The 14,633-nt window shown below is 39.2% G+C and overlaps 1 protein-coding gene across 1 annotated transcript in view; it reads right to left on the reverse strand.

Moving 5' to 3' along the window:
- The window catches only part of DIAPH3 (diaphanous-related formin 3), a 563,671-nt gene that overhangs the window by 388,347 nt on the left and 160,691 nt on the right, over positions 1–14,633 (reverse strand). Inside the window, exons 6-7 of the mRNA XM_010853857.1 lie at positions 4,865–4,939; positions 4,713–4,782 (exon numbers count right to left, since the gene is read on the reverse strand). Of these exons, the coding sequence (XP_010852159.1) occupies positions 4,713–4,782; positions 4,865–4,939 (145 nt within the window). The remainder of the gene's footprint in view (positions 1–4,712; positions 4,783–4,864; positions 4,940–14,633) is intronic.

The raw sequence follows: 14,633 nt of genomic DNA on the forward strand, positions 1-14,633 counted from the left end.
GTACATGTAGTAAAGTGAGAAAATATAAAGAATGTATAACATTCTAAAAAAAATTCATATAACTATTCCCTTTACATTAAAAACTAAAAAAATCAATCAAATACAGATGACCGCTCACAGGTAATTTTCAGCAACATAACTGACAATTATTAGATAGGCAGGTGGCCAACTAGAGAAAGGGAAAAGCAGTGAGGAATACTGAGATCCCCAACAGGCACACACAAAATGCACAGGAGGAACTCTCCTGTGGGAAGGAAGGCTGGTAGGAGGTACAGGACCACAGAGCACTGTCCGAGAATTACAGTGTGAACCCCTGGCACTACGTAAAATGCCAAGCAAAAAGTAAAACTCAATTTAATAGAAGTGTTTCAATACATCCAAAAGGTCATCATTTCAACATGTAATCACTACAAAGCATTTACTGATGAAATATTTTCACTTTTTCTTTTCTCCTAAGTATTCAAAATCCAATGTGTATTCCACACTCAGAGCACATCTCAGTTCAGAGTGGTCACATCTCGAGGGCTCAGGAGCCGCACGTGATAACCGCATTCCACACTGCAGGCCTAGACAGTAACACTTGGTTCATAAATGGGCAGAAGCTGAAGGGTGATTTGGGCTGATACCATGTAGAAACTACTGCAGAATATATGTATTCTGATCAGAATGATATTTTGTCATCAGAAAGACAACACATAATATTAATATAAATGGGATGATTTTGAATGTAAACAAGGTTTGTTTGCTACTGCTAGGATGTCACATCCTACTGGAAGATAAGGAATTATATTAACGACTCAGTATTTTGATTTAAAGATGTATACCTCTCTTAGGGCCCACTTACAATCCATGGGAGATAAGTATCAAATAACAGAGGATGAATGAAAGCAATACAACAGTACTATTTATTCACGCTACATCCCAGAGGATCCTTTTAAAGAGTGAGAAATTAGTTAAATAGAATTACTATTAATACCAAGCTCTAAAAAGGACCTTAATCCCAATTAAACTCAAAATTAGCATTAGATATCAGTATCACCAGGCTTCCCTGGTGGCTCAGAGGTTAAAGCTTCTGCCTCCAATGCAGGAGACCTGGGTTCGATCCCTGGGTCGGGAAGATCCCCTGGAGAAGGAAATGGTAACCCACTCCAGTATTCATGCCTGGAGAATCCCATGGACAGAGAAGCCTGGTAGGCTACAGTCCACGGGGTCGCAAAGAGTCGGACACAACTGAGCGACTTCACTCACTCATTCACTCATCAGTATCAAAGTTAAATCTGTAACAATCTTAGATCCAAATGCTTTGAGTGCTATGAAATCTTATTTATCTTTCCTATCTTGTAAATGGCATTTATTTAAAGAAGCTTCACATTGTAGTGAAATATTGCACTCACTTCAAACCACTGTCTAAGGAACACAGGTAAAAAGAAGGAAGTACAAACAGAAGGGCCAAGGGCCCCAGGGTATGATTTCTGAAGTGACTTCTCTATCCTGTTGGCCACAAGGAAATGTTTACAAAGAAGCAGCCAAGAAATGCTCACTTTTGTGATATCCGAAGCTGTTTCATACCTGGAAACAAAGAAAAGCAGGCATGGAGCCAGAGACTATAACATGCCTTGACAATCATTCCAGGGAATTGTCAGAGGTTTGTAAATTATCACTGAGACCCAATTCAAAAAGTCAATCAGCCACTGATTACCAAGTACCAAAAGGCTGGCTCTGTCCTAATAACCTGAGGCTAGCACTTCCCTGCCCTTCCCACACACTGGGCTGGCCTGGGCCAGCACCTGCCCTTCCCGCATCAGAATGGGAGCATTCCCTGATCTACTGGTTCCCACCAACGTCCTGTGAACTCAAAGCTTCTTCACAGGCAATATTCTCTTGACTTTGCCAATAGAATATTGGACGGTGCTTGTTTTGAGACTGGAAGGAGGCCAGATTACCACAAATGAGTATCTAGAGCTAAAGACTGAACTGCTTCATACTTCTATAGAATTTTTCTCATTCGATTATTTAAAAAAATAATAATAATAAAACAAAACCCACGGACTGTGAGAGAAACAGTCAACTTACCAGCACTGGCATTCAAAGTGCATTAAATAAAGGCTACTATAAGGTTAGAGAGATGATGGCAAATTGCGGAAGGTCTGAGAATGTCTCTCCACTTAATGTCAAGGATCCACTTCAGATTATAGGAAAACACACGCGTTCTAAACTGAGAACCAGTGCCAGGTTCCATTTGCATTCTACTTGAGGCCTATTATTACTTAAGAGATGGAATTTCGGGCCACTGAAGTTGTGTTCGATGGGGGAAGGTGAATCCCCTAAATCCTGTGTAGCATGCCTAACACACGAACACTAGTGCTATCCACACTAACTATCCACAATGAGTTAATCCCAGCAGCAAAGAGGAAGAAACTGGCTTCAGGAACAAGGCGAGCTAGCTGAGTGCCATAAGAAACACACCAAAAGCTATCTTGGTTTTTATTTTTTCATAAATAATCAAAATTTTCTTCTAGTTAAAAACTACTATAAACTTCTATTTAGTATTCTATTGCATGCAATGCTATTAGATTTGCTCATAATAGGTATCATACTTGTTTTTTCTCTTAAAGACTATATTTTTCATCATTCAATTAACTTTTATACAGATTTGACAGTAGGTACGGGAAAAAAAATTAACCAAAAAATCCCACATACAATTAACTTTACAATTCAGACATTAAAATACTAATTCCAAGTACCAATAAAGTTTTTTAGTAATTTTTTATTTGTATCAGCATGAGTGGTAGCAATAAATGCAAATGAAAATATATTTAATGTATATACATAAACTATATATAAACTCCATATACATAAACTAGAAACAAAATGATCCACTACTATAACAATTAAATCACATTATATTAATTAGAATATAAACACATAAAGTTTACTCTCTTTCCAATTTGATCTCAAACCAAGTAAGAATATTACCTCCTATATAACCCCTCACTTTAACCATGATATTCTTCTCAAATTCAAATTATGATTCAAATACTCCTTTGGTTTTTAAAAAACATTCCTGAGTTTTTTTTACTCAGCTTTCACCACTGATATTCCCAATTCATATTCCTACTTTAGGCGGTCCCACCCCCCACCCCAACTGCCACCACAGCAAGTATTACAGGCTCAGTTGGGAAACCCCTTATTAACAGTCTGATTCCTTTATTCACTAAGTTACATAATATATCTAAAATCAAACTGTCACAGAACAATCAGTTCAACATAGAATGGGGTTGTGATTTCTATAACAGAAATTTTCCCTGAAATTATATATGATTAGAGAAAGCATGGAGGTTAAAAATATTTCATTGGCTAAAAACAGAAATTCAGGCTTCAGAAAATGATGAAAAATTCATAAATAGTCCAGTAAGAAAAATAATTAGAAAATGTAACTTTTTGCTCCATTTAATCAATAGAAAAGTAAATGTTAATAATTTAACAAGTACTTAAGTATGAAGTTCTCTAAGGATTTATTTTTTAAATGAATTTTTAAAAATTATCAGAACTATACAGTTTTGCCATAAAACACACATCATCTACCATAGGTAAAATTTCCTCTCCCACTGTCTAATGAACGAAAACACTTATCATTTTTGCACACGATCAGGAGGTAGATGCATTTATATGTTAGAGCTAGAGACACATCCTGGAACAGAGCTAACTTCTGCAGTTAACAGTATGAAAGAAAAGAAACACTGTTAGAGAAACCGAACTTCAGTACAGGGCAAAACCATTTCTCTCTTCTAATGTATGCTCCTTAAATATTCAAACTGCAGATTCGCCATATTATATTTGGTTTCAATATTACAGCTGACTCTTGCACATCACAGGCACTACGGGCACCAACTCCTCAGGCAGTCAAAAATCTGAGTATAATACTTGATTCCCCAAAAACTTACTTACTTAGCCTACTCTTGACTCCTTACCAATAACAAAAACAGTTGATTAATATATTTTATACGTCAAATGCATTATATACTATATTTTTAAAATAAGGTAGAGAAAAGAAAATGTTATTGAAAAAAACCATAAGGAAGACAAAATACTTTTACAGTACAAATATGTATTTATTTAAAAAATCCTCAAGTACGTGGATCAGTGAAGTTCAAACATGCATTGTTTAAGCATTAGCTGCACTTGCATTAAGTATCATTGCTCCACCTCTGGGATCTGTTCATATCTGTTCACATTAATTTCATTAAAGATTTAAATTCCTAGATTATAAAAACTAAGTTTTTCCAACTTAATTCTTTGGTAATAAGTATTACTGAAGATCATATTTAATAATCATGTATGACTTCCAAGCTGATTCATGCTATACTTTTGAAAATTAAAAAGGAAGGAAGGGAAGAAGAAAGAGGAGCCAAAACGCAGACAGACAGGGAGGTACCGAGGTAGGGAGGAAGGACAGGAGGAAAAGAGAATTAATCTGTGTACAAAGAATGAAACAGCAGAAGAGGGTCTATTTATCCCCAAGTATCTCCTGTTGATACACAGTTCATTTGACACAAAACCAGAACAACACAATTCAATATTTTTCCATTATAAACTGAAGAGCTTACCAAAGCAATACATTACTTTGGTGCAAATTCTGTATTACATAACTCCACTTCATAAAAATTTCTGTAAGAACTAATAAAGAACAATACAGCTACCTATGTGCATACCTGGGTATTCATCAAGGCCTTCAGACACTGTATGACTTTGTGCTGATTCTTCTTCACAATTGTTTCTTGTCTGCATGAAAGATATCAGTGTTGGAATCATCCATGGACATGCAAATGTAGCTTAACTGGAAATAATGATTAGCAATACTTACATTTTGCCACTAATCAGCTTTTCCAAGATGTCCAGTAATAATCCAAGCCCCTCATGTCCAAAGCTTTCCACCCAACTGAAAAACAGAAAAACCGACAGTCTTATATTAAGTCAGTATTCGAGTTTTATCATGATAATGACATATACTCACAAATATTCTGCACTTGTGATAATCTAGTCATAACTACAACAGAAGAATAACACTATAATATAAAGGTATTCATGATTCACAATCTTAGTTGTGAAAGCAGCAGCAATGATGGGACAGCCAATGGGATGCGGACCCCAGCTTGCACTCAGCTTTGTGAGAGCTTCGCATGCCCAGAGCGCCCCTACCCCATGTCCACTGACATCACATGAGCAGTTAAAACCTGCCATGTTGGAAGTACTGACACGACAGAAGCAGCTGACGCTGCTGGTCAGAGCACCACCTCACCCAGAGAGCTGGCGGTTAAACATTCACCAGCTCACCACTGGGCAAGCCCCAGTCTAGACTGTTCCGAAGAGCAGACACTGGGCAAGGTAGCAACATTTGAAGAGACAGGACTCTGGTCTACATAAAGAAAAAGATTACTGAAAAATGTAGTCAAAATACTGTAAAAAGCATGTTCTATGAGAATTTTCCGAATCACTAAAATACATCCTTATACATGTTAACAATTTCTTAAAATTTCAAACTTCATCTGTATTTTTCAAAAAAGCTTCATTATTATTTTTAAATGAGTATTTCCATCTTGACACAACCACCTCCATTCTGTAAACCCATTAATATAATCAGAGTATGTATGTAACTGGGATTTCCACTGGTGGCTCAGTGGTAAAGAATCCACTTGGCAATGAAGGAGGTATGGGTTCGATCCCTGGGTCAGGAGGATTCCCTGGAGAATGAAACGGCCACCTACTACAGTATTCTTGTCTAGAAAATCCCTCAGACAGAGGAGCCTATGGTCCATGGGGTTGCAAAGAGTCAGACACGAATGAGCGACTTCACTTTCACCTTCCCTTAGCAACTAAAGAACAACATGTAAGTAATTAGGATAACTCTGCCAACAGACAACAGCTCACACCTATTATAGTAAAACTACCCTAGGAGAATCAGCAGTGATCTGAAAAACCTGGCACAATAAATAAAATAATGGTAACAATTTATCTTATAAAAAGTGGGGGAAAGGCAGGTAAGGTAGTCTGGTATTCCCATATCTTTCAGAATTTTCCAGTTTGTTGTGATCCACACAGTCAAAGGCTTTAGCATGGTCAATAATGCAGAAATAGATGTTTTTCTGGAACTCTCTTGCTTTTTCGATGATCCATCGGATATTGGCAATTTGATCTCTGGTTCCTCTGCCTTTTCTAAAACCAGCTTGATTTTAACCACCACCCAAAAAAGAATCTGCCATTTAGATTGACAGACTCTTCTCAAACCATTTTACTCATCTCTTATCCATAAGAATAATTCAAGAATGCACTTAACAAATTACCTGTAGTCATTTCAAATCTACTTTCACGTTTCATGAAAACACCTATAACATCCCACTTAACTCCTTGATGACATCCTATTCTGTACTTATTCTAATTTCACTTGCAGCAGGGAAGCTTGAAATCAAACACACAAGAAGTAATTAGAGGGTTTTTTGAGAGCTGGCACTAAGATATGTGGACAGACTCTGCTCATCAGGCCCTCCTGTCTTAGTACTTCACAGTAAAAGTTAGTGAATTTCAACAATCTCTGTTTTCAAAAGTATACCCATAAAAAATATTCTAAAGCTAATATAAAGATCATTCATACTTATATCACTTTCAATCGTTATGGAAAATAAACTTGCTACTCCTAAAACTGCCTTATAACAAAATATACAGATACTTTAAAATTATACTAATGGAAAAAGAAGATACTATTGCACATAATTCCCAGGTGCTGCCAGTGGTAAAGAACCCAGCTGCCAATGCAGGAGATTTAAGAGACACGGGCTTGATCCCTGAGTCGAGAAGATCCTCTGGAGGAGGGTATGGCAACCCACTTCAGTACGCTTGCCTAGAGAGTCCCATGGACAGAGAAGCCTGGCGGGCTACAGTCCGTAAGGTCACACAGAGTCGGACACAACTGAAGCAACTTAGCACACACACACGCATGCACATAGTATGTTCATGTTGGAGCCCACTATAAAATTTAGGAAGCATATCAATCCAGGTAAATCAAGTCTGACTAATAAATAATATTAATAGAACAGAGCTATTTCAAAAATTTATCATTACTAATATAACAACTAATAATAGAATACTGGGATCCACAGAAGTTCTCAAATCAACTATTTCTGGACAAACTAAATAACTGTTTTCTACAAAGCAGAATATGAGTCATTACAGTAAAAATCACACCCAGTCATGCATATTCATTCAGTTCAGTTCAGTCACTCAGTCGTGTCCAGCTCTTTGCAACCCCATGGACTGCAGCACACCAGGCTTCCCTGTCCATCACCAACTCCTGGAGTTTACTCAAACTCATGCCCATTGCATCGGTGATGCCATCCAACCATCTCATCCTCTGTCATCCCCTTCTCTTCCCACCTTCCATCTTTCCCACCATCAGGGTCTTTTCAAATGAGTCGGTTCCTCGCATCAGGTGGCCAAAGTATTACGCATGAACTAATTCTCTATAAAAGCTGAATGTAAAGAAGCACTATACCCTGTTACTTTACACGATAAGCCTTTAACTCATGGTGGGAATTGATTTATCAACAACAATAAAATCAGAGAGGCTGGCAACAGCCTTCTGAAAGCCAGACTACACTTTACATTTTGTAAAACATACCAAAAACAGGGCAAGTCAGACAGGATGCAGGAAGAGGAAGCTAAGATGCTTGATAACAAAAGAAGCACTAATATTTAAACATAAAATGAAAGCTGGTGAATGCAATTACTGAATATGTAATGGTTTAAAACAAAATAAATGCATAAAAAGGTTTCTTGTTTTTCTTAAAAATTTGCAAGACCAACATATTGCATTAAGAAGTTATCACTCACAAACTCATTGTCCCAAAAGCTTTGCCCTCAGCCCTACAATTTTCAGCAGTTATTTTTAAGAGTAGGGGCAAATATCATCTCCTATCTTTCCTGGAAAAGATGTTCAAGATAAAAAAGTGATATTGAGTAGGTAGGTTTGCAGTCCTGACAGAGGTTTATTAAAATCCATAGCTTTCTACAGAAGTGAAAAATTTCTCATCATCAATGTAAGAAGCAACCTGGAAAAAAAAATTATCAACTGATCTATAGACAATGAATCTTCAGGAAACAAAATCTGTGCTATGTATTCTCTGCCTGTCAGCACAGCGTCATAGGGCACCACGGGTTTAACTAAAATTTGCACTCATGAATGAAGAAGCTCTGTGCAACTGTTTTTTATTCATGAATAGAAATGACAGAGATTAGTATGACATTTGTAATGGAAAAAAAATTGCTTTAAAACAGCAAAAAGTAACATGCTAAGTACTAATTTAACACAAAAGCTACCTCTTAAAATTATACGACAGGAAATACCAAACTCTTCTCTTTTAATTGCTTCAAGATTCTAAGTGTATTACCATTTAGCACTTCCTAGAGGGTCTCAACGCAGAAGAAAAAAAAGAGGTGAAATACTAACAGAAGAAGAAAGGAAAAAAAAAAAAAGAGGAGGGAGAGGGGCAGCTGGTCTTGGATTAAATGTTCAAACCACCTTTAAATGTTCAAAGAAGCTTAGGCTTTGAAAACTGTTACTTCTTCCAGACACAGGATGACATCAAAAGTGCAAAGTGGTTTCTGGTGTATTTTTGGCTTTATGAAACAAATACAGTCACCTCAAAAAGCAAAAATGGTAATCGGGTCTAAAATTTACTTCCTGGCCAAAGAAAAGCACTATCTGTTTCCTACAGACAAAAGTTATTACCTCTCTTCCCAAGTGTGCTCTAAAGAAGAAAAAGACAAACACATCACAGATTGTCAGAGGTGGAATAAACCTACCAGATAGGGACCATTGCTTATTTGTGTTTAAATCACCTGGCACAGACTAAGTCTGGCACAGACTCAAATGGTTTTAGAACGAAGCTGAAGAACCTCCCACGCTGATCCTTGAACAACACAGCTTAAGGTCACTGACCCCCCACTTGGTCAAAAATCAGTGTATGACTATAGTCAGCTCTCCATATCCATATCTGGGGTTCCTCCATATCTGCAGATTTAAGCAAGCTCAGATTGTGCAGTATAATAGTATTCACAACCGAAAAAAATCCACTTAGAAGTGGACTCATGTGGTTCAAATCCATCCTGTTCAAGGGTCAACTGTATAGGTAACAGGTCACCTTAAGAGAAGCTAAGGTCGCTTGAAACAGCATCTAGGTCTGCCAATGCCCAGGCTCCTGCCCGGAACTTTATACATGTAGCAAAAGGCACCAAGTGATGACATGCTCCATGCAGTATCACCGAGCCTGTCTCAGCCTTCGAAACAGAAACATCGATCGTGATCCCAGAACTAGTTCTTGTCCATCCTGAACCAAGGATGATGAACCTGAGTCCCTGTCCTACATCACACTTTAGGACTTGACTGCTGCTCGAAGGTTGACGTTTCACCACTACTAAAACAACCGTTCATTAATCAAGTCAGTCAGCCGTTAGTAAGGGTTCACTGTGTGCTTCATACTGCACTCAGTTCAGTTCAGTTCAGTCGCTCAGTCCTGCCCAACTCTTTGCGACCCCATGGACTCCAGAACAGGCCTCCCTGTCCATCACCAACTCCCGGAGTCCACCCAAACCCGTGTCCATTGAGTCGGTGATGCCTTCCAACCATCTCGTCCACTGTTGTCCCCTTCTCCTCCTGCCCTCAATCTTTCCTACCATCAGGGTCTTTTCAAATGAGTCAGCTCTTCGCATCAGGTAGCCAGAGTTTCAGCTTCAACATCAGTCCTGCCAATGAACACCCAGGACTGATCTCTCCTTGGATCTCCTTGCAGTCCAAGGGACTCTCAAGAATCTTCTCCAACACCACAGTTCAAAAGCATCAATTCTTCGGTGTTTAGCTTTCTTCACAGTCCAACTCTCACATCTATACGTGACCACTGTAAAAACCATAGCCTTGACTAGACAGACCCTTGTTGACAAAGTAACGTCTCTTGCTTTTTAATATGCTGTCTAGGTTCCTTCCAAAGAGTAAGCATCTTTTAATTTTATGGATGCAATCACCATCTGCAGTTATTTTGGAGCCCAAAAAACTAAAGTCAGCCACTCTTTCCACTGTTTCCCCATCTATTTGCCATGAAGTGATGGGACCAGATGAATGAGAAATACAAATCTGAAAAAACATGTTCTCTGCCCTTAAAGAAAATGCACAGACTATCAGTTAAAAGAAATGTCAAGCAAAATTATTTCCATAATGTAAGTAGCACTATAATCATGGCAACAAAGGAACTGAAGGTGCAGCAGCATCGACCCCTCCAGGGGCCAAACAGGCTGATGTCTGCCTTGAGTCTTAACAGATCAGTGGCAGAAAGAAATAGAAGTCGCTAAGCCAGAGGGAACACGTGCAAAACCATTAAATACGAAAGGTAAGGCCTATGCCAAGCACAAGTAGCTGGATCAGGACCTTGTAATAAACACATAACAAGGACCTTGTGTAAAACCTATGCACAGTCAGCACTTCATATCCACCAGTTCAACAAACTGCAGAACGAGAACATTTGAAAAAACAAAAATTCCAAAAAGTTCCAAAAGGCAAAGGATGAACTTGCCACATGACCAGCAACTATTTACATAGCCTTTCTGTTGTATTAACACCAATTTGCCTAGCCTAATTTACATTGTATTGTGTATTATAAGCAATCTAGAGATGATTTAAGGTATACATGAGAACGCATATAGATTATATGCAAACACTACTTTATGTAAGAGACTTACACATCACCTGATTTTGGTGCTGACCACGCAAATGAAGGAATGACTGAACAATGCCACGGGCACTGACAGGCCACGGCAGGGGAGGCAGCCACCACTGGGTGCACATGTGCCAGGCAGAGCAACCCCACTCCCGTCCCACTAAGATGGTCACGTCCTAACAGCAGAAGCTAGGAAGGCATTGCCTTGCATGAGAAATGGGAAATTAATTACAGAGTTATGACTACTATCATATGACTTTAAAATAGAGAAACTAGATTATCCAGAAGAGCCAAATATAATTACATAATTCACTAAAGCTGAGACCCTTCCCTAGTTGGGTTAGAGAGATGATACGGAAAAGAGATTCACAGCTTGAGATGGACACAACGTGCCGTCAGAGGCTGTTAAGATGGAGGAAGGGGCTATGAGCCCCAAGGAATGCCCGGGGAATCTAAAAGGTTGAGACAAGTATAAACTGACAGCAAGCAAGGAAACCCGGATGCCAGTCCCAGGACTGTGGGAACTGAATTCTGCTAATAACCCAAAAAATCAAGCAAACAGGGCTGGGTCTTCTCATTCTTGAACACAGGATATCTCTTCATTTATTTAGACCTTCTCTGATTTCCTTCATCATAATTTTGTAGTTTTCAGCATATAAATCCTATAGATAATTTGTTAAATTTACAATAGAGTTTTTTTGGAGGAGTGAAAAAGTGTTGTTTTCCAAAAGTAATTCCTAGCATACAGAAATACAATGTATCACTTTGTTCAGGTGAAAAAAAAAAAAAAACAGAAAATAAAAATATACCCTCTGAGGAAGCTCTATACAGTCAGCAAATACATGACAGGGAGCTGACTGTGGCAGAGTCAGACTTAAATTGAAGAAAGTAAGGAAAACAACTAGACCATTCAGGAATGACCTAACTCAAATCACTTACAATTATATAGTGGAAGTGACCGATCCAAGGGATTAGATCTGACAGCCAGAGTGCCTGATGAACTATGGATAGAAGTTCGTGACATGTACAGGAGGCAGTGATCAGGACCATCCCCAAGAAAAAGAAATGCAAAAAAGCAAAATAGCTGTCTGAGGAGGCCTTACAAATACCTGTGAAAAGAAGAGAAAGAAAAAGCAAAGGAGAAAGGGCAAGATATGCCCATCTGAATGCAGAGTGCCAAAGAATACCAAGGAGATATAAGAAAGCCTTCCTCAGTGATCAATGCAAAGAAGTAGAGGAAAACAAAACAATGGGAAAGACGAGAAATCTCTTCAAGAAAATCAGAGATACCAAGGGAACATTTCACGCAAAGATGGGATCAATAAAGAACAGAAACAGTATGGACCTAACATAAGCAGAAAATATTAAGAAGAGGCGAAAAGAATATACAGAAGAACTGCACAAAAAAGATCTTCATGACCCAGATAACCACGATGGTGTGATCATTCACCTAAAGCCAGACATCCTGGAATGTGAAGTCAAGTGGGCCTTAGGAAGCATCACTACGAACAAAGCTAGTGGTAGAGATGGAATTCCAGCTCAGCTACTTAAAATCCTAGAAGATGATGCTGTTAAAGTGCTGCATTCAATATGCCAGCAAACTTGGACAACTCAAAAGTGGCCACAGGACTGGAAAAGTCAGTTTTCATTCCAATTCCAAACAAGGGTAATGCAAAAGAATGTTCAAACTACCGCAAAACTGCACTCATTTCACATGCTAGCAAGGAAATGCTCAAATCGTTCAGCTAGGCTTTAACAGTGCGTGAACCAAGAACTTTCAGATGTCAGTTCAGTTCTCTCACTCAGTCGTGTCCGACTCTTTGCAACCCCATGAACTGCAGCACTCCAGGCCTCCCTGTCCATCACCAACTGCTGGAGTTCACTCATGTCCATCGAGTCGGCAATGCCATCCAGCCATCTCATCCTCTCTTGTCCCCTTCTCCTCCTGCCCCCAATCCCTCCCAGCATCAGAGTCTTTTCCAATGAGTCAACTCTTCGCATGAGGTAGCCAAAGTACTGGAGTTTCAGCTTAACATCAGTCCTTCCAAACAACACCCAGGACTGATCTCCCTTAGAATGAACTGGTTGGATCTCCTTGCAGTCCAAGGGACTCTCAAGAGTCTTCTCCAACACCACAGTTCAAAAGCATCAATTCTTCAGCGCTCAGCCTTCTTCACAGTCCAACTCTCACATTCATGCATGACCACAGGAAAAACCATAGCCTTGACTAGACGAACCTTTGTTGGCAAAGTAATGTCTCTGCTTTTGAATATGCTATCTAGGTTGGTCATAACTTTCCTTCCAAGAAGTAAGCGTCTTTTAATTTCATGGCTGCAGTCACCATCTGCAATGATTTTGGAGACCCAAAAAACAAAGTCTGACACTGTTTCCACTGTTTCCCCATCTATTTCCCATGAAGTGGTGGGACCGGATGCCATGATCTTAGTTTTCTGAATGTTGAGCTTTAAGCCAACTTTTTCACTCTCCTCTTTCACTTTCATCAAGAGGCTCTTTAGTTCCTCTTCACTTTCTGCCATAAGGGTGGTGTCATCTGCATATCTAAGGTTACTGATATTTCTCCCGGCAATCTTTATTCCAGCTTATGCTTCTTCCAACACAGCGTTTCTCATGATGTACTCTGCATAGAAGTTAAATAAACAGGGTGATAATATACAGCCTTGACGTACTCCTTTTCCTATTTGGAACCAGTCTGTTGTTCCATGTCCAGTTCTAACTGTTGCTTCCTGACCTGCATACAAATTTCTCAAGAGGCAGGTGGTCTGGTATTCCCATCTCTTTCAGAATTTTCCACAGTTTGTTGTGATCCACACAGTCAAAGGCTTTGGCATAGTCAAGAAAGCAGAAATAGATGTTTTTCTGGAACTCTCTTGCTTTTTTGATGATCCAGCAGATGTGGGCAATTTGATCTCTGGTTCTTCTGCCTTTTCTAAAACCAGCTTGAACATCAGGAATTTCACGGTTCACATGTTGCTGAAGCCTGGCTTGGAGAATTTTGAGCGTTATTTTACCAGCGTGTGAGATGAATGCAATTGTGTGGTAGTTTGAGTATTCTTTGGCATTGCCTTTCTTTGGGATTGGAATGAAAACTGACCTTTTCCAGTCCTGTATCCACTGCTGAGTTTTCCAAATTAGCTGGCACATTGAGTGCGGCACTTTCACAGCATCAACTTTCAGGATTGAAATAGCTCAACTGGAATTCTATCACCTCCACTTGCTTTGTTTGTAGTGATGCTTTCTAAGGCCCACTTGACTTCCAATTCCAGGATGTGTGGCTCTAGGTGAATGATCACACCATCATGATTATCTGGGTCGTACAAGCTGGATTTAGGAAAGGCAGAGGGACCAGTGATCAAATTGCCAACATCCTTTGGATCACAGAAAAAGCAAGAGAATTCCAGAAAAACATCTTCTTCTGCTTCATTAACTATGCTAAAGCCTCTGACTTTGTGGCTCACAATAAACTGTGGGAAATTCTTAGAATAGAATACCAGACTACCTTGCCTGCCTCCTGAGAAAACTGTACGCAGGTCAAGAAGCAACAGTTAGAACCAGACATGGAACAATGGACTGGTTCAAAGCTGGGAAAGGAGTACATCAAGGCTGTATATTGTCACCCTGCTTATTTAACTTAGATGCAGAATACATCATGCCAAACGCTGGGCTGGATGAAGGACAAGCTGGAATCAAGACTGCTGGGAGAAATATCAATAACCTGAGATAGGCAGATGACAATAGCCTTATGGCAGAAAGTGAAGAAGAACTAAAGAGCCTCTTGATGAAGATCTAAGAGGTGAAAAAGCTGGCTTAAAACTCAGCGTTCAAAAAATAAGATCAAGGCATCTATCTTATGCC

This window comes from Bison bison, unplaced genomic scaffold (assembly GCF_000754665.1).
Source record: "Bison bison bison isolate TAMUID 2011002044 unplaced genomic scaffold, Bison_UMD1.0 scf7180017864332, whole genome shotgun sequence".
Lineage (NCBI taxonomy): Eukaryota > Metazoa > Chordata > Mammalia > Artiodactyla > Bovidae > Bison > Bison bison.